Source organism: Dama dama, chromosome 4 (assembly GCF_033118175.1).
Source record: "Dama dama isolate Ldn47 chromosome 4, ASM3311817v1, whole genome shotgun sequence".
NCBI lineage: Eukaryota > Metazoa > Chordata > Mammalia > Artiodactyla > Cervidae > Dama > Dama dama.
The window spans coordinates 71,669,465-71,690,159 of NC_083684.1; the positions used below are offsets into that span (position 1 = coordinate 71,669,465).

The following is a 20,695-nucleotide window of genomic DNA, read 5'->3' on the forward strand; positions in this document are numbered from 1 at the left end:
GAGTCTTCTCCAACACCACAGTTCAAAAGCATCAATTCTTCAGTGCTCAGCTTTCTTTATAGCCCAACTCTCACATCCATAGATGACTATTGGAAAAACCATAACCTTGACTAGATGGACCTTTGTTGACAAAGTAATGTCTCTGCTTTTTAATATGCTGTCTAGGTTGGTCATAACTTTCCTTCCAAGGAGTAAGCGTCTTTTAATTTCATGGCTGCAATCACCATCTGCAGTGATTTTGGAGGCCCCCGCCACCAAATAAAGTCTCTCACTGTTTCCATTGCTTCCCCATCTATTTGCCATGAAGTGATGGGACCAGATGCCATGATCTTAGTTTTCTGAATGTTGAGTTTTAAGCCAACTTTTTCACTCTCTTTCACTTTCATCAAGTCTTCACTTTCTGCCATAAGGGTGGTGTCACCTGCATGTCTGAGGTTATTGATATTTCTTCCAGCAATCTTGATTCCAGCTTGTGCTTCATCCAGCCCAGCATTTTTCATGATGTACTCTGCATATAAGTTAAATAAGCAGGGTGACAATATACAGCCTTGACGTACTCCTTTTTCTATTTGGAACCAGCCTGTTGTTCCATGTCCCGTTCTAACTGTTGCAAGCAGGACTAGGGCTTAATACAGCTCTCTCCCCTCCGACCCCTGCATTGCCAATATGCCTGGAGTTAGCAGGAGAAGTAAATTCTTGAGAGATCTCCCTGACGCATCAAATGCCTGTCAGATCCTGCTGAACATCATATCCTGTAAAAATCCTAAGTATGCAAAAGGAGCGTCAGGCCCCTACCCATCTCCGCATATCCGTGACTACATCCAGAATTCACGGATACAAAGGCTTTCCGGTGAACTTTCTTGTGCAAAAGTCCTTGTAAACGTACTTACAACGCATTTAGCGTTAAATCCCTAGGAATGTAAAGTGTTAAGCACAGGAAAAGACGACAACCATCGTCTCTGCGCGCTCCGCGCAGGCGCGCTGTGACAGCTTGTCTCGCGAGATGACAAGGTCTCGCGGAGGATGTGAGCCCTCCCACCACGGAACGTAGCGAATCCCGGCTCGAGATGGGGTGGGGCCTGCGGCTCCTGGAAGCAGTTTCTGCCTGGAAGCTAACTTTCCCGCTTGAATGGATTCTCGCTGTATCGCTGGGCTTTACATTAACTACATTCCCATCTTACATCCGGAGAAGGCCTTGGCAACCCACTCCAGTACTCTTGCCTGGAAAATCCCATGGACGGAGGAGCCCGGTAGACTGCAGTCCATGGGGTCGCGAAGAGTCGGAAGGGACTGAGCGGCTTCAGTTCCACTTTTCACTTATGCTTTGGAGAAGGAAATGGCAACCCACTCGTGTTCTTGCCTGGAGAATCCCAGGGACGGGGGAGCCTGGTGGGCTGCCGTCTACGGGGTCTCACAGAGTCGGACACGACTGAAACGACTTAGCAGCAGCAGCAGCATCTCACATCTTCACTTGTAAGATTATATTATGTATTGAGGGGACTTCTCTGGCAGTAAGGTTAAATGAGACTCCACTCTCCCAACGCAGGGGGCCCGGTTGATCCCTGGTTGGCGAAGATCCAACATGTCGCATAGCGCGACCTCCCCCACACCACCCCCCCCCCCCCCCAAAGGGGATCTTCATCTCTATTACAAATTATGACAGGGTTTTAATTTCCTAAAGTTGTGTTTAGGATATTCTGTGTCTATGTTCATGTGGGTGCTGGTCTTCAGTTCTAATAGTACTGCCTGATTTTGCTATCAAGTTAATCTCCTAAAACTAGTTGAGAAGAGTTTCATCCTTTAAAAAAAAATGATTTGAGTAATATTGGAATTACTTCTTCCTTAAATGTCTAGAAGAATTCACTAGTGAAGTCATCTTGGCACAAAATCATAATGGGAAAATTTTAAACTACCAATTTAGTGTCTGTAATAGAGGGCACTTCAGAGTACTCATTTCTTCCTCAGTGAACCTGAATTGTTGGAGTATTTCAAAAAGTTTTTTGGTCCGTTTCTAGTTTTTGTAGAGTTGTTGGAGAGTTGTTAAAAATATCGTATACTCCCTGGAGTCCTGCCTGAGAACTGTCTTCCCTGCTAGAACTCAGGGTGAAAGACGCATCGCCTACAGCAGATTTGAGGTCAGGGGCCAGGGCACAAGGGGCCAGGACGGGACGTGTCAAAGGGCCGCAGAGGCTCTGCCCTTCTTTCCTGTATCCTGTGGACTCACTCTTCTGAGTTACCTACACTGGCCTAAGGTAGGCCACTGTTCATCCCCAGTCAGGAAATTTAAGATCCTGCGTGCTGCATGGCAAGCCCCCATCGTCGTACCCCCCCCCCCCCCCCCCGGCCAAAATCTAATTTTTCTTGTGATTTCTTTTTCTACCCAAATAGTTTGTTCTGCCCAACTTTTTATTGGGCCAACCCTGAGAGAGAGGAAACCCAGTGTTGTGAGATGACTGGAGTGGTGCAGCTGCTATATAAATCAAGGTTTTGTTTCATTTTAAATAAATAAAAACTGAAATATCACATATAACCTGGACTTCCCTGGTAGTCCATTGGTTAAGACTCTGAACTTCCAGTGCAAGGGACACGGGTTCAATCCCTGGTCAAGGAACTAAAGATTTTACACGGGGCAGCCAAAAATCACATTTAATTCTTTTTTTGGCCACACCATGCATCATGGGGAATCTTATGTATAATCCTTTGAATGTTTTTTTTACAATATCTAGTGCTATCCCATCTTTCATTCCTTATATTGGTAATTTTTTTTCCTGATCAATCTACCTAGAGATACATCAATTATTTGATCCAATCAAAAGACAGCTTTGGAGTTCACTGATTTTCTATATTTTAATTATTAATTTCTCTTCTTTATTCTTTCCTTTTGCCTACTTTGGTTATGTTTATCTCTATAGTGTCTTAACTTGGATATTAAATGTTTTAGTTCTTCCCTTACTTTCAAAATACTTATATCTATACCTTTTCTTCTAATCTCAGCAATAACAAATCTTGATATGTTAGGTTTCATTACATTTGGTTCAAAATATTATCTAATTTCTCAGGGTCTTCCCTGATGGTCCAGTAGTTAAGATCCTGCATTCCCAATGCAAGAGGGCATAGGTTCAATCCCTGGTCAGGGAACTAAAATCCTGCATGGTACATGGCATAGCCAAAAAAGAAAATTATGTTTTCACTTCCAAATATGTTAAACTAGGGATTTTTTTCTAGCAGTGTTAATAAATTCTAGTTTAATTCTCCTGTGCTTAGAGTATATATCTTCATGATTTTAATTTTATATTTATTGACATTTTTTATGTCCTAGAATATTGTTTATTTTTGTGAAAATTCTTTGTGGCCCTTAAAGTTCTCTAAATGTTAATAAGACAAAAGGTGGTTGCTAGATTAGTTCCCACAAACTGAGTGGTTTAAACACCATTTTATGCTCTCACAGTTGTGGAAGCTAGAGGTCTGAAATCAAGATGTTAGTAAGGCCATGTTTCTTCTGCTCTAGAGAAGATTCCTTCAACTTCCTACCTTCCGGTGGTTGCTATCTGGTTTTTAAACAAAATAGGGAAATGTCTCAGCTCTTCCTTTTTTCTTTCTTGTTATGCTCTCGCTTCTGGCCTTCCAAACACGTGCATATTAGATCATGTGGTATTTTCCTACAGGTCATCATTGCTGTTATTTTTTCACTACGTGATTTATTTTGCATAATTTCTGTATCTTTAAATTCGCTGGTTTTTTCCCCCCTTTTGTATTATCTCATCTGCTTTTCATATTACACAGCATTTTTCTTTTATGGCTGTGCCCTGCAGCATGCGGGATGTCAGTTCCCCCACCAGGGACTGCAGTGAAAGCCTGGAATCCTAACCACTGACCACCTGGGAATCACCATGGTCTTTCCTCCGTTCTTTGCCCCTCCCCTTTCTCTGTACCCCTCATCTCTAGCTCCCTCCTCTCCCTTATTATGCCACCTGAATTCTACTCACATTGCTCTCATGTACCCTGAGCTGTGTCTCTAAATAGACAAAATCATAGAGCTCTACTCCTGTTTCCCTTCTGGAAAGCCAAGTATCCCAGGGGGTACTTCTGATTTTCCTAAGACCCACCGAACTGCTGGAAACAAAGACAAAAAAAAAAAAAACTGACTAGAAAACAGGAAACAAACAAAAACAAACAAGGGTCTTTGCCCCGGGGGGGGGGGGGGGGGGGTGGGGGTGGGGGTGGGGAGGGGTGGGGGTGGGGGTGGTCAGAGAATGAAAAACTGTCACAAACTATCACATCAGAGCTTTTTTTCTGACAAGAAAACTTAAGCATTTGCCCAAGTATGGGCCTCCTGTTTCTAGGGAGTCATTCAAAATGCCTTCCCTAGAATTCACCCTGAATTAGGTATACATTGGTACTACACAGCCCTCAGTCTCTCACAAACAACCCCATGTATCACCACCTGAGGATGTCCACAAATCCTAGGTTCAATTGGACTACCTTCTCTCACGCCAGACTTAATATAGCTACACTTATTTCAGTGTTTCCTCTATGATGCAGGATGACGGAGTGATTTTGTAGCAAGGCCAGGATTTGAGGCACTGGAGACTTGGGCATAGGGGCCTGCAGAACCAGGTAGATGCCTGGTAGGTTACTGCGGCCTGAGGCAGAGTAGTGGGTGTGAGAAGTAATCTTGGCAACCAGGGGAGAGGGGTCAGAACCCTTAATTCTCCAGGAGCATTGGGTGTAGGCAGAGTGTGGAGCCATTAGGTGAGATGGTGGAAGCAAAGCACTCAAGCCATGCTGCTCCCAAATACATTGTAGGTTGTTCCAACAACAGCACCCTCCTCAAGGTGATGTCTGGACCTTCCAGTAACTCTGAAATCGAGAGAAAATCAGGCCCACAAAGCCCTGAAATCTCACCTATTAAGCTTTTGTCAGCAGTGAGAAGTGTTCTCTGCCAACCTGCTGTTCCACTTGAGGCACCCAAAGTTGAAAGCCCCTAAAAACACTGTTTACCTCCTCAGTTTGGCAGAGCCTAAGAGTTTCCAGACCACTCCAATAAAAAGAACCTCCACGGTTAAAGGTGGCTTAAATAATAAGGTATTTATTATCATAAGGTATTTGTCATCACACAAACCAGAGCAACATGAGGCAAATAATTATCTAGGTTGGGTGACTTGGAGGCTGGAAAAATGTTACAAGTATCACATGAGAGTGAAACCAACAATGTCCATGAAGAAAGTAAACCTTTTCTGTTACCAGAACCTCAGATCCTCTTGGCTAAAGATGGGTCATGCCCACACCTTTGCCAGTCAGAGGGGAGAAAATGAAGACCTCCATTTAATTCAGGTTTCCATTTACTTATTTATGGCCACATGGCTTGTGGGATTTTATTTCCTCAACAAGCAACTGAACCCGGGCCCTCAGAAGGAGCACAGGGTTCTAACCACTGGACCACCAGGGAATTCCAGAACTCAGGTTTCTGATAACTCCCTCCAGGGACTAGACAGAGAATACAAAGTTCTGCCTCCCCTGAGGATATTAGGGTAACTAAGCTGGTAGAGTTGAGATGTTTTCAGCCACAGGCACGGATACTAAAAAATTCAGCAAGGAACCTGAGCAGGTCTGAAAGTGCAACATAGCTTCTGAAAGCTTCCCCCGTACATGGCATTCATAAACTATCTCTCAACTGTCAGTGTCTAGATATACATGGTTCAACACATGATTTGATGTCTCCCTCTCTACAGGAAGTCACAGAGCTCTTCCCCATGAGTCCTGCTGTGTTAAAAGCACTCCTAAAGCCTTCCTGCAGCATGAACTTTCTGGTGCCTAATGAGGTGGGAGCTTAAGCTATATGACTTCCCACACTCATTGCATTCATATGGCCTTTCTCCAGTGTGAACTTTTTGGTGCCGAACAAGGTGGGAGGTTCTGATGAAATCTTTCCCACATTTGCTGCACACAAAAGGCCTTTCACCTGTGTGAACTCTCTGGTGTGCAATAAAGTCAGAACTTCGACTAAAGAATTTTCCACATTCAATGCACTCAAAAGGCCTTGCCTCAGTATGAATTCTCTGGTGTTTAATGAGGGTGTATTTGTGGCCAAAGGATTTTCCACAGTCACTGCAAACATAAGGATTTTCTCCAGTATGGATACTCTCATGCTGAACAAGTGTGGATTTGTGCCTGAAGACTTTCCCACAATCGTTGCACTTGTAAGGCCTTGCTCCATTGTGAACTCTCTGGTGTACAATTAGGTTGGAGTGATGGCTAAAGTATTTGCCACACTCACCACACTTATAAGGCATCTCTCCGGTATGAACTCTTTTGTGCTGAGTAAGGTTGTCTTTGCGGCTAAAGGCTTTTCCACATTCGCTGCACTCGTAAGGCTTTTCTCCCGTATGGATCCTCTGGTGCTGGACAAGTGTGGCTTTGCGGCTGAAAGCTTTCCCACATTCGCTGCACTCATAAGGCTTTTCTCCAGTGTGGATTCTCTGGTGCTGAACAAGCGTGTCCTTGCGGCTGAAAGCCTTCCCACATTCAATGCACTTGTAACGCATCTGTCCAATGTGCAAGGCCTGGCCACTCTCAGGACTCCGTGCCTTCCTCTTGCTGTGGGTGGCCTTTTGCTGGTGACTGCCCAAACTGGCCTGGAAGTTCTTCTGCTCCTCCTTACATGCAAAGGGCTTCTCTGACAGTGGAGGTTCTTCACGAGCTCTACAGTTAGTTACAAATGAGGTCTTGCCTTTGTCACCTCTTAGGAATTTCTCTACATCGTACAGCTTCTGATGCTGGTCAAAGTTTGCACTGAACCAGAATTGCCTCCCACACGCCCCACATGTGGAAGGTTTCAGTCCATGGCGTGTTTCTTTGTGTTCGTCCAGGTGCAAAATACCTTTCAAGATTGGGCCACATAAGTTACAAGGATGAGCCATCTGAGTCAATGAATCTGCCTTGGAAGTATGAATGTGTGACACTGCTACAAAAACACTCCGCTCAGAAGGTGCCTCTTCCTTGCCCACTCCATGCCAACAACCTGAAAGCAAAAAAATGTCACTGAACAGCATGTTGACTTCAGTGGGAGTGGACACCCTCATCACAAATGTGTGCCCAGCATAGCCATGACAATAGATTTAGGGCCAGGTTACAGAAAGCTGCTGTGCAGTACTGGACTCTATGGGTCACAGGATGGGGAAGCCTCACAACAGCAAAGACACAGGGATGGGGTGTGCCTCAGGGATATAAGGCAGGCAGGATCTTCAACTCACAACACGCAAGTGACTTTCAGAAGGGCCTTGGCATGACTGAGAGGGGACCACTGTCCAGAAATATATGTCCAGGCCCAGAAAACCTGACTTTAAGTAAGTAATTCATATTCAAAAACTATTTTAAGGACATGCTTATGTCTCAAGACATATGAACACTGTCCAAAAGAAAAAAGTACCACAGAGGGGGCAGTAGAGAACACTGGTGAGTGAGGTGGGCAGCCCTGGGCCACAGGTCAGAATAAAAATGACAAGTGAAATGTCCAGAATGGGGAGGAAAAGAGAAATAAGGTATGGCCTGTAGCCTGGGCACCAATCAGTAGTGGGCACAGGACAGGTTTCTAGTGCTATTTGAACCCATCCTTGAAGTTACATTCTTTCCAGGTTCCCACTCACCAGGACCTGTCCAAGCTCCCTCTGCTGTGGCTTGAGTCATGACCTCTCAGAGTTGAGTCACAACCTGTGATAGTTCTACAGAGGATCTAGAACACACAAGTCACAGAGGAAAGGCAGGGCAAGTGAGCAGGAAAGCACTGGCCAGGGGAGTCCGCCTAGGGGTGAGCAAAAGAAAACTAATTATAACAAAATGAATGTCTTAAAGCAACAACCCAGTGGCCCCCACGAGCAGTGACTGTGACTGTACTTCATGACAGAGCTATGCCCAAAGGAATGACAATTAAAGGAAAGGAACGTAATCTGCAGTATGTGAACATGAAAGTCACTCAGTCACGTCCAACTCTTTGCAACCCCATGGACTATACAATCCACGGAATTCTCCAGGCCAGAACAGTGAAATGGATAGCTGTTCCCTTCTCCAGGGGATCTTCCTCACCCAAGAATCAAACCCAGGACTCCCATACTGCAGGTGGATTCTTTATTAGCTGAGCCACCAGGGAAGCACAGAGGTGCCCTAAATGAAGACAGAGCCATCCAACCAGGAAGAGGCCAGGCAGGGTAGCATCCACTAGGTTGACCACAAGACCCTCGACCTTCCCAGCAATTCTGGGGCAACAGAAGCTGGGAAGCAATAGGGAATTCCCTGGTGGTCAAGTGGTTAGAAGTCCACAGCTTCAGTGCTGGAGGGTGCAGGTTAGCACAGGGAGTGGAGAAGGCAGTGTACACATTGAGCCCTGGCACCCAGAGGATCTATGTCACGGAGTGCCCCTGGTCCACTTACAGGAAGGAAATCACAACTTCTAGGGGAAAAGGGGGAAGGGGAGAACATGCAAAACTAGGCGATGCGGGGCCTTACCCAGGAAAACTGTAAGAGCGAAGCATAGAAGGCACTGCACTGCGATATGAATGTGTCAGAGCCTTATCAAGAAGTCCCCATTGCTCCCAGGAAAAATACACAGATCCTCAAAGGTCACGTGTTCCTGCATGAAGTGGACAACTGAGCAAAAGGGCAGCCTCTCTCCCCAGGTTTCCTGGCCTATCTGCCACACATTCACTTTTTTCTCAGGCTCCCCAACTCACAAGAAGACAGCAGGCCCTCATGTGACTGACACCTCCTCTCTCATTTCCCATCGACCACCTTGTCCATCCTAGAGCAAGTAAGCGGACAGAAACGGTATAGTCTGGGCCTGGCAAGAAGGGACCAACACTTCACTGCCAGCTAGTTCCATGGGATCCAAAGATGATGCCCCTCATACACAAATTTGAGCTTCGCATTCCTTCTAGAGCCCTCAGTACCAAAGCCCCCAGGCAGTGACTTCAGATTGCACCTCAAAGGGCATGTCACTCTTTAGACCACACTTCCCTCGTTACCTAAGAAGGCTTACAGCACAAGTACCTCCCAGACATAAACCTGCACACAGCATCCAGAGAATGCTTGGTCACTGAGTCCAGGATCACCTCCGGCCCCCACTGCCATAGGTATATCCAAACACAGCTTTTAAATTCTTCCTTCCTTGATTCACCTTCAGCAGTTCAGAACCATGTGCAGATTATCAGATAAAGCCAGCCCTTTCCCACCTTGCTATAGCATGTTTGGGATACTATATCCTCATCAGTCACAGGGTTCACACTTACCACTAAGTTCTCATTCAAAGCCCACACCCACTGGCTTTCCACTCTAAGTACAGTGGCTCTGTCAGCTGACCCAATTTAGCCCTGAACTAACCAATCAGCTTGACTGAAACCTGCCAGTGCCCACAAAGGTCACCACAAAAGCCTGAGAAGCACAGGGACAGGGGAATAAGCACTGACTTTGGTCTCACTTTCGCCTCGTCTCCTTTACTGCTTTACCCCAGCATTCATCTCGTGTCCACTTTCTCCCTAGAAGACTTCAACCGCCACATCCTACTTTCCTTACTCACCATGCACACCAACACTAACCTCCCTTTTCTTGCCTTGAAGGTAACTCTTACTTCCACTCCACTGTCCCCACCTCCTTTCCAGACCCCATGACATAAAGGTTCTCTCTCTAAACCTGATACACGACTCTACCCTAATAAGTTACTGGCTGTCATCTTGTGAATGTCTCCAACTTGAATCCCACCTCTGAACTCCATACCCATGGGTCCAGCTGTCTACTTGATACCTCAATTCAGAAGTCTTTGGAACATCACAGATTCAACATGATCAAAACCTAACTCCTGATACTACTTCTGAAAGTTACTCTCACCACCAACTTCACAAATTCAGTTGAGGCTTTTTTCTCCCTTACATCTTCTCAGGCAAAAAAAACTGTGGAGTCATCTGTGACTCTTCCCCTTCTTTCTCACACCCTCCACATCAGAAAATCTGGTTGATTCTACTTTAAAAAACAAAACAAAACCCACCAGAATCCAAGCACTTGTCTCTCATCTCTGTAGTCACCACTCTGGCCCAGCCATCATCAACAGTCCTCTTTCCTATACCCCCATAGTCTTTTCTTCACTGTACAGCCAGAGATATCCTGTTAAGGACAGAATCGGATCACTCCCTTTTCTGCTCCAAACTTTTCATAGCTCCTACCACTTTCAAAAGAGAAGCCCAGGTCCAAAGGTTCCCAGTCCAGAGCTGAATCCTGTCCCCTGCTCTCTGATCACCAAACATAATGGAGACCTTAAATTCCTGAACACAACCTGTTCAGTCTTAAGTGATGCATCTGCACAGGCTGGTTCCCATGCCTGGAACACTGTTCCACACGTCACCCCACTGCTTGCTGGAAATGGAAACCCTTTCACATAATTCCAGACCAGTTTTCAGAGCACAAGACCTTTGGGGACACAAGGGTCTCCAAACCCAATGGCAGGCAGAAGGGTAGGTTAAAATTCCCAAGACCCCACTATTTGCCATATAGGTCACCAAGAACATGGGGGGGGGGGGGGGGCGGCTAGGCTGACTGAGGACTGGCACACTTTACACTCATTTATGCAGGGATAATAATCACCTCTGTCACTACAGCAACCTGGTAGGAAGAAGGATCTGGGAATGCTAGGTTACCCCAGTGGAGTCTCATGAACTTAACTGTTTGCCTCATCCCTGCTCTGCCCTTAGGTGAGAATGATTTCAGGATGTCTGACTTTAGATACTCAGACCTTAGTGCTGCCTCCTACCAGCTATGTGACCATAACCCAAGCTCTCTGTATTCTCACATATAAAGCAGGGATAATGGTGATATCCACCTAATAGGGCTGTTTGTATCATACGTGTTAGTACACATCAATTTAGTAGACATCAACCTCTAAATTAACTTTTACTGCATATGCTTAACAGTTTTGCAGATATTTTCAGTGCAAATGAAGTAATAGGTTCTGAGTTTTTAAAGCCTTTAATTTGTAACTGTCTACTTATGTCTACTTGCCAAGGATACACTAGGTCCTCTCACCAAACCAATCTGCCAGGTATATATCCCTCTGTAGGTGAGCATGCTGTTGGCTCTTCACCTCTTCTCACCTGAGGAGCTGGGGAACTGATGTACCAGTGCCCTGGAATGGGGTGAGGCTGCTCCACTAGCCTGGCTGACTCCTCCTCTGTGCCACAGAGGGGCATGCTGAGTCCACAGGGTGGCAAATTTATAGCACCTCACACCTTGCTCTCCAACTCAGGTCAGGTCCTAACACCCTATTGCCTTCTTCTGCTGACACCAGCCAGAACCCGTTCATATTCCAGGACTTCTCCTTTCTGGAGGGAATCTCAGGGATGCCCCCCTCTTCTTCCCTGTACTCTAATCTCTCACCTCAGGGACCACATAAAGTAACATCCTTAACATTCTCTCCCTAAATCTCATCTCCAGGCTTTGACCTTTGGGGCTTCAATCCTCAGAGGTCTACAGCGTAGCTTGCTCTGCATAACTCTGGACCAAATTAACCAAATGCCCCTGTGACGCCTCTACTGTGAGACACTATGGATTTACCATGTCCATGTTCTGATCTTCCCCCACGAAAGGTGCTCCCTGTTCCAATCTACCCACTTTGGTTCTCTCAGATGTTCAGGGGAAAAAAAAAAAAAAAAACTTGGGTAGTTCTTCACACTCTTTTTCACTTAGTCATATTTGACGCAGCAGAAAACTCTTAGTTCTATCTTGAAAATCTCTCCAGAATTTAATGACTTATCCACTCCCAACCCTTCCTGCCACTGTTCTGGAACAGCCCCCACAACATTCCTGGAGTTTATAGTCTCCTTACCGGTATGCCTGCCTCCATCCTCACCACCTCCACCCCATCCTAATTTGTCTTCCCCTAAGCTTTGGCATACTTTTAAAAACTTCTGATCAGATCAGATCCCTGTATGGCTGAGAACGCTGTACTCGTACTCACCTCACCCTGCCATTCCACGAGACTACTACTCACCCCCCACCCCGCCCTGCTCCCCGAGGATGTGAACACCCACGTTTCGCGAAAGTTCCCGGCTCATTCGCAGTCCCAAGCCTTTGCTCCTGCTAGTCGCTGGGCCGGTAACACTCATCCAAGTCCCAACACAAAAGCCGTCAGAAATGGCGGCTCCACCCACAAACGCTCCGGAGCCTAGACCACAAAGACCTCAATAAACACCACTCATTCAGGGTCCTACGATTCTGAGGTGGGGGTCGCGACGCGTCAAATCCGGGGAACGCAGCACCCACCTACGCGGGTCCACTGCTGCCGCCGCCATCAGTCAGGACCAGAGTCCGGAAGGATCTCACGTCGGAACCGCGCACCTCTGTCGACTGGCGTGGTGGCGGAATCCTCGCGAGAGTTGCCGCCGCCGAGCCTCTTTGTAGCGAGAATAGGGTCTCCTCCCGCGCCTTCTCGCTTTCTGTCACCTCTAAACCGGACCACAGGTCCCGAGTTTCTGCTCGGACAAGTCGACCAAGAACCGAGAAGATGTCCGCCGCGAGAAAGATGCCGGAAGTCCCTCCCAGACGACCTCGCACGTACAGAAACACCGTTTAGCAAGTGCCGCTGCTCTGTGGCGCAGAGGCGTAGAGGCTTCTGGTTAGTGTAGTTTCCGCTGAGACAACAGTTGCAGCGACTCGCAGACGCCCTTGCGGCCTGGGCTAACGCCGATTGTTATCACAAGGAGCGCTGGGGCGTCGCGGCTCCGAGGATGGGGCGGGGCTTCACTCTTCAGAAGCCAGCACCCAGCTACCATGTAGTGTACTCTGTAGGGATGGAAGAAACGTTTAGAAATGTCTTCTCGGATATTCCCCAAAGCTCTAAGACCTAAAGGACGCAGCAAATGTCACTCTGAGTCCAGTCACACTCCACTCATATTTCCGTTTTTCAAAAACACTTACAGATGGAAGCCTTAAGTGGTTTTTGTGAGTTTCAGCTGTGTTAGGGATAAGAGACACTTATCACTGAAGGCTCAGATGATGGTTAGCATTTTTTTTTATAAAATATCTTTTGAATAAAAAGTATGCCAATACTTTAAATAAAGTAGTCCTTTTTTTCCCGGATTATACTGCTATTGCACACAATAGGCTACAGTATAAACATAACTTTTATTTTAGCTGGGAGACCAAAAAATTATGTGACTTTCTTCCACTTCTCCAAATGTGAGAAATCTTTTAACCAAAGCTCAAGCCTCATTCAACACGGAAGAGTTCACACAGGAGCAAGGCCTCATTTTTTTTTTTTTTTCCAGTGGGTTTTGTCATACATTGATATGAATCAGCCATGGATTTACATGTATTCCCAATCCCAATCCCCCCTCCCACCTCCCTCTCCACCCGATTCCTCTGGGTCTTCCCAGTGCACCAGGCCGGAGCACTTGTCTCAGGAGCAAGGCCTTATGAGTGCAGGGAATGTGAGAAATCCTTCAGAGAAAGATTCAGACTCACTCTACATCGGAGAATTCACATTGGAGAAAAACCTTATGAATGCAGTTGAATGTGGAAAATCATTTAGCCAAAACTACAACCTCATTCAGTACCATAAACTTCACACTAGATGAAGGCCTCAAGAGTATAGCCAACATGAGAAAGCCTTCAGTTAACAATCTGCTCTGACTGAACACCAAAATCTCAACTCAGGCCTTAAGTTTTGGGAATTCTGCTTATGTGGGAAAAAAAGCTTTCTGCATGACAAAATCTACATGAGGTAATGGCCTTTGACCTTCAAGGAATGTGCTCTCTGCTCAGTGTGAAAACACTAGAAGGCCTCTATGAGGAGACATCTACCATGGGTTCCAGATATGTGAGGAATCTTCAGGAGCTGTATTACATATTTCACCTGCTCAGGACCCTTGCCATAATTAAGTCACTGCCAGGTTTTATGGCGAAAGTCATCTCACCTTTGCCACCAGACAGATCCTCATAGCGTGTATCAGTCACCACAGTATCCTCAGAGAAGATAGTTGTCTGTCTTACCTACAGAGGCAGCAGTAAAAAGGAAGGGGTAACAGGTGGAGGCAGAAAAGTTGGGTGAAGCCAGGAACTAAAAGTCAGAGTTAAAATGACAAGTTGACCAAGTATAAAGAATGAGGCCAAAGATGTAAACGAGGTGTGGTACCCAGCAATGGCTCCAAAACACTAGTCTAAACAGGTTCCTGGTAAGATGTGAACTCTGATGTCATGTTCTTGACCCACCTTAGCCCAGGCCTCTGTATTCCATCTTGCCATGGTAGGACTGATATCCATTCTGTGAGACACCCAGGTCTCCCATGCAACCCATGCTGAGCAACTACATGGAACCTAGAAATTATTTTCAACTATAACATACATTATTTTGGATCAAATTCCCCTGAAAGAAGTTTTACCTATCTTTCACTTGCTATCACAAACCATAATAAATTAAGCATGATTTATAACTAACAATTCTTTGTTTAAATGGATATAATTGACATGTGGCATCATACTAGTTTCATGTGAACAGCATGATTCATTTACATGTATAGGGAAATTATCACCACAGTAAGTCTAGTTAACATCCATCAACATTCATAATCACAATTTTCTTGTGATAAGAACTATTAGGATCTACTCTTAGCAGAAACTAAAGAAACTCTTTTGCTAAGAAACTCTTAGCAACTTTCAAATACAGTATTAAACTCTTTGAGAAGGAAATGGGAGCCCACTACAGTATTCTTGCTGGGAGAATGCCATGGACAGTGGAGCCTGACGGACTACAGTCCATGGGGTCGCAGAGAGTTGGACACAACTTAGCGACTGAACAACAACTACGGTCACCATGCTGTATATTACATCCCCAGGACTTATTAATTTTACAACTGGTAATTCTTTATACTAGCCTAAACTCTGAAAGATGTTGAAAACCTGAATACTCTGAGATTTATATATCTATATGTGTATGGTCCCCTCACCCACTTTTACCTCTTTTACAAAACCCCTCCAATTTGGGGTGTATTTCATATAAGATTTATAGAAATAAGCCTTTATAGTATAACTTTTCCCCCCTAATATTTCAATTAGTCAAATCTTGCTGAGGGAGAGATCACTTCAGAGAGGGCTCAAATTGGGAGGGGAGAGTTGGATAAGGGTGGTAATATAGTTTGTTTTCTCATCAAACAAACTTCCAACATACACGAATATAAAAATACTTCTGTTTCAAACTCAGAAGACATAAATATTTTAGCCCGAATAGGCATTGTTAGATTCCCTGAGATATTTTCCTTCTAAGAATGTGAAAGTTATCTGAAGAGAAGTGTTACTTACTTGATGGGTATTTGCTGTCAGGACTCTGCATTACAGGGGTAGCATCTCTGCAGAAGTGGAAAGTGGATATTTGAACCCAAGGAAAAGGATTTTGATTTCATGATGTCATCCCTCTGCTAGGGAGTGATTATCATTTCACCTATAATTGCAGTGGTGGTATGTACAAGGGGAGTGGAGACTGCTTGTGAAAAACATTTGTGACTTGTGTGTATTACTGGAAACTATTAATTTCCAACTAAAAATTTCCAATGAGAGTTACCAAAGTAGCTGGGGAACACCTTAACTAGGAAAAATGAAAATGGAAAACTCAATCTCAAGGGCAGCTAAGCAGAGGACATTGAGATCCAAGTAAGGTAATGGAGGTAAACACAAGACTGTCGAATGGATGTTGAACCATCAGGAGAGTTTTGACACAAAAATACAGTTTGGTTTTTTCCCAAAGTGCAGGGAGTTTTCTGAAGTTGAAAGCAGAAATAGTGTTAGTAGAGCAAAGGGAGTTTCCAGATTGGTATAAGTCAATGGGAATACTGTGTTTCAGCAAGTATTTATTGTATATCTTCTGTGTATCAGGGACTTTTTTCTTTTTTTTCCATATATCAGTACCCAAAACTTAAAATTCCCCTCATGAAACTTAAATTGTAGTTGCTGGAAACATATAATAAACAGAGCACCTCAGTTACTAGGTTGCATTGTATTTCAGAAGGCAATGGAAGACCCTATAGAAAAAGAAACAGGAGTAGGGACAGTGGATTAGGATGGGTTGAAATAATAAATAGTGTCCCCAGTAGGACTCATAGTGAAGATGACATTTGTAGAAGTAGTTGAAGTTTTGAGGAATTGTTACATATTTTTTGTCTTGCCTTATTGTATGAGGCAAGACCTCCAGTAGCACCTCCAGTAACATATGGTATCAGTGCAGAGTGGCCATCTTCTTTTGATTCCTGATCTCAAGGGAATATTTTTACAATCAAGTTTGAGATATATTTTCTATAGAATTAGTTCATATTCTTTATGAGTGAAGACTCTTTTATCTTGGTTTTATAAATATTTTCTCTCCATGTGTACACATTTTCTTTTTAATGTTTTGAGAGTAAATTGGGAACATTAAACCTTTGGCCAATGAATACTTTGGTTATAGTTCCTAAATAAATGAACAGTAACTCACATATTCTGAGTACAGTGAACAAAATCGTGAAATTTTATGTTGAAGCAAGTGCATTATATGTTTCACAAACTATGTTCAAGTGTTTTCACTTTATCAGTCATAAGGGAAATGAAAATTAAAACCGACAGCCTTCGCGGAGAGTCGCCGCGGTTTCCTGCTTCTACAGTGCTTGAACGGAACCCGGCTGCTCCGCCCCCAACCCCGGCCGGCCACTCAGAGCCAGCCCTCGTCACCGCCTGACAGCGCCCTCCTACCGCCCCGAGGTCCCCGCCGCCGCCCCTTCTCCTCCGCCCGCCATGACGACCGCATCCCCCTCGCAGGAGCGCCAGAACTGCCAACAGGCCTCGGAGGCCGCCATCAGCCGCCAGATCAGCCTGGAGCTCTACGCCTCCTATGTGTACCTGTCCATGTCCTACTATTTGGACCGCGATGACGTGGCTTTGAAGAACTTTGCCCAGTACTTCCCTCACCCATCTCATGAGGAGAGGGAACATGCTGAGAGACCAATGAAGGTGCAGAACCAGCGAGGCGGCCGAATCTTCCTTCAGGATATCAAGAAACCAGACCGTGATGACTGGGAGAATGGGCTGAATGCAATGGAATGTGCGCTGTGCTTGGAAAGAAGTGTGAATCAATCACTACTGGAACTGCACAAACTGGCCACTGAAAAAAATGATCCCCATACTGTGTGATTTCATTGAGACTCATTACCTGAATGAGCAGGTGGAAGCCATCAAAGAATTGGGTGACCACATAACCAACCTGCGCAAGATGGGGGCCCCTGGATCTGGCATGGCAGAGTACCTCTTTGACAAGCACACCCTGGGACACAGTGAGAGCTAAGCCTCAGGCTGGCTTCCCACAGCCACAGGGGTGACTCCTGGTCACCGAGGCAGTGCACGCATATCTGGGTTACCTTTACCTTTCTATAAGTTGTAGTAAAACATCTACTTAAGTTCTTTCTTTAGTACCATTCCTTCAAATAAAGTAATTTGGTACCAAACAAAAAAAAAAGAAGAAGAAAATTAAAACCTCAATTACAGATCATTCCAAATGCAGAGGAAAGCATAAAATAATAAACACTGATGACACCAAACATTGGCAAGAATATAACAGTCACTGATTTGGGAATGTGAAATGGCAAGGACACTTTGGGAAAAGATTATCACTAACAATAATGGACAATACATGAACAACAGTATGTGAACCATGAACTTCCAGATGTTCAAGCTGGATTTAGAAAAGGCAGAGGAACCAGAGATCAAAATGCCAACATCCATTGGATCATCGAAAAAGCAAAAGAGTTCCATGAGAACATCTACTTCGGCTTTATTGACTATGCCAAAGCCTTTGAGTGTGTGGATCAAAACAAACTGTGGAAAATTCTGAAAGAGATGGGAATACCAGCCCACCTGACCTGCCTCCTGAGAAATCTGTATGCAGGTCAGGAAGCAACAGTTAGAACTGGACATGGAACAACAGACTGGTTCTGATGGGGTCCTTTAATGGACCGGAACCTGGTGGTATGGAGTCAACAATAAGGAAGTTAGAGAAAGAGGCTGATATTCCCTGGTTTACACAGAAGACCAATAAAGCCCTTGACACAGGACTTGCATCGCTCACGAAGGCACCAGGTGCTCCCTCGAGGGGGTGAAGGCACAAAGTGCCTTCTTGAGAGGGTCTTAGAAGCCTGGGGAGGAAAGTGAGCACGACGGGTCTCCACGCTCCAGAGAATCAGCCAGAAAGGGAGAGAGAGAGAGAAGGAGAGAAAGAGAAACAAAAAAGACACAGGGACCTAAGCTCTGATGGAGCAAAGGTGCTTTAATGGTTTTTATGTGAGTATATATAGGCTGTGGTACAAGAAGTTTCTTACGACAATGATAAAGATCAGAAAGCCAAACGCACAGTAACTGTCACCAAGGGAACAAAGGATAATAATGGTCACAAGGTCAGGAGACAATCCGCATCTCAAGAAAGGGGGCGAGACGAAGCAGTTTTGTCGTAAAAAGAATGTTTTACTAAAGGAGACCCAAGCCTGTCTCACACAATGGCCTCAGTCCTGAGAGCTGTGTGCAGTTCTACTCGCTTCTGGCAGAAGCTGATAAGGAACAGAGGATTTATGAGAAACAGCGCGTAGGAATCCTCCCGTCAAACATTCCCTGATATGGTTCCAAATTAGGAAAGGACTGCATCAAGGCTGTATATTGTCACCCTGCTTATTTAACTTATATGCAGAGTATGTCATGCGAAATGCTGGATTGGATGAAGCACAATCTGGAATCAAGATTGCTGGGAGAAATATCAATAACCTCAGACATGCAGATGGCACTGCCCTTATGGCAGAAAGTGAAGAACTAAAGAGCCTCTTGATGAAGGTGAAAGAGGAGAGTGAAAAAGTTGGCTTAAACTCAACATTCAGAAAACTAAGATCATGGCATCTGGCCCCATCACTTCATGGCAAATAGATGGGGAAGCAATGGAAACAGACTTTATTTTGGGGGGCTCCAAAATCACTGCAGATGGTGACTGCAGCCATGAAATTAAAAGATGTTTGCTCCTTGGAAAAAAAGTTATGACCAACGTAGACAGCATATTAAAAAGCAGAGACATTACTTTGTCAACAAAGGTCCATCTAGTCAAAGCTATGGTTTTTCCAGTAGTCATGTATGGATGTGAGAGTTGGACTGTAAAGAAAGCTGAGTGGCAAAGAATTGATGCTTTTGAACTGTGGTATTGGAGAAGACTCTTGAGAGTCCCTTAGACTGCAAGGAGATCCAACCAGTCCCTCCTAAAGGAGACTAGTCCTGAGTGTTCATTGGAAGGACTGATGCTGAAGCTGAAACTCCAATATTTTGGCCACCTGATGTGAAGAGCTGACTCATTGGAAAAGACCCTGATGCTGGGAAAGATTGAAGGCAGGAGGAGAAGGGGACGACAGGATGAGAAATTGGTTGGATGGCATCACCAACTCAATGGACATGAATTTGGGTAAACTCCGAGAGTTGATGATGGACAGGGAGGCCTGGTGTGCTGCAGTCCATAAGGTTGCAAAGAGTTGGTAACGATTGAACTGAGTGACTGAACTGAACCAATTAGACAACAAGAAATTGTCCTAATGGAGCAATGAGAAAAAAATCAAATATTTAAGAATCCACAAATTCATGTGTATGTGAATAAATTAATGAAACTCTATATGAGTGATTAATAGAGGAAATGGGAGGTCAGTAGAATATCAGGTAAAATGTATGGACTGAGAGAGTTAGAAAATACTCAGTGGTTTTTAAAACTAGTGATAGAAAATTGTCACTGATCAGGATATTTATATGTTTTCAAAATATCTCCTAATTATTAAATATAGAAAAAGTATTATATTTAAAGTCTAGAAGCCTGACAAAATTTAAGTGACAAAAATAATCAGTTTTGAAAAATACAAACATCTTTCTCCTATACAAAACTGTGAGAAAGACATTTTCCCTAAACAAACAAAAAAAAAAAAAGACATTTTCCCTGCAAAAAATCTAAAAACTTATTCAGATAAGTTAAAAACATTAGAGAACTAGAGGGGAAAGTTTCAAACTAGTGGGCCTGTCATGTAAAAAATGACAAGTCTAAAGAACTCAGCTGAAGGCTGAGGAACTGTTTTGTGAAAGGACTTTTATAAAGTAACATGAAAACTAAATGTAAAGCATTAATTTCATTTGGTCCTACAGAAAGAAAAATACAAGGAGGAATATTGGGACAAATGATAATGTAATATGTATGTGTTTTAAATAATAGTATTGTGTCAATATTGAAATTCCTGATTTTATTAGAGAACTCTGATTACGTATAAGAAGTTTTCTATGCCTAAAGGAATTATGCACTGAAGTATTCATTGGTATATAGGAAAAATTTAAATTATATGCTAGTTCAGAAAAAATATATATGTATATATAAACATATACATACATGTATATGATATGTGCATGGTGAAAGAAAAAGAAGTAAATGCAGCAAAAGATAATTATTAAATTTGGAAAATGTGTTTACACATATATATATATTTAAAATTCTTGTGGCTTTTCTGTAAGTTGGAAATTGTATCAAAATTTTTTAAATGGAAAAATTGTTTCATGTGTTTCACTACTTAGTAAGAAATGAGATCTTTTATATAATCAACCTAAGTGAATTAAATATTTATGCAATTTCAACCTTTCT

General features: G+C 44.0%; 1 protein-coding gene and 1 pseudogene across 3 annotated transcripts in view; one reads left to right on the forward strand and one right to left on the reverse strand.

The window, feature by feature from the left end:
* Positions 1–5,062: 5,062 nt before the first annotated feature.
* LOC133054980 (zinc finger protein 134-like) overlaps positions 5,063–20,695 on the reverse strand; it is a 54,557-nt gene continuing 38,924 nt past the window's right edge. For 2 of the 3 annotated variants that reach the window (XM_061140431.1, XM_061140432.1), the window contains exons 2-4: positions 12,301–12,819; positions 7,647–7,801; positions 5,063–7,021 (exon numbers count right to left, since the gene is read on the reverse strand). In XM_061140431.1, coding sequence (XP_060996414.1) covers positions 5,781–7,021; positions 7,647–7,686 — 1,281 coding nt within the window. In that variant the 5' untranslated portion in view covers positions 7,687–7,801; positions 12,301–12,819 and the 3' untranslated portion in view covers positions 5,063–5,780. Of the gene's footprint in view, positions 7,022–7,646; positions 7,802–12,300; positions 12,820–20,695 lie in introns of those variants that run through there. The other variant, XM_061140433.1, reaches the window with a different exon arrangement.
* On the forward strand, positions 16,795–17,374 carry LOC133054986 (ferritin heavy chain-like; annotated as a pseudogene).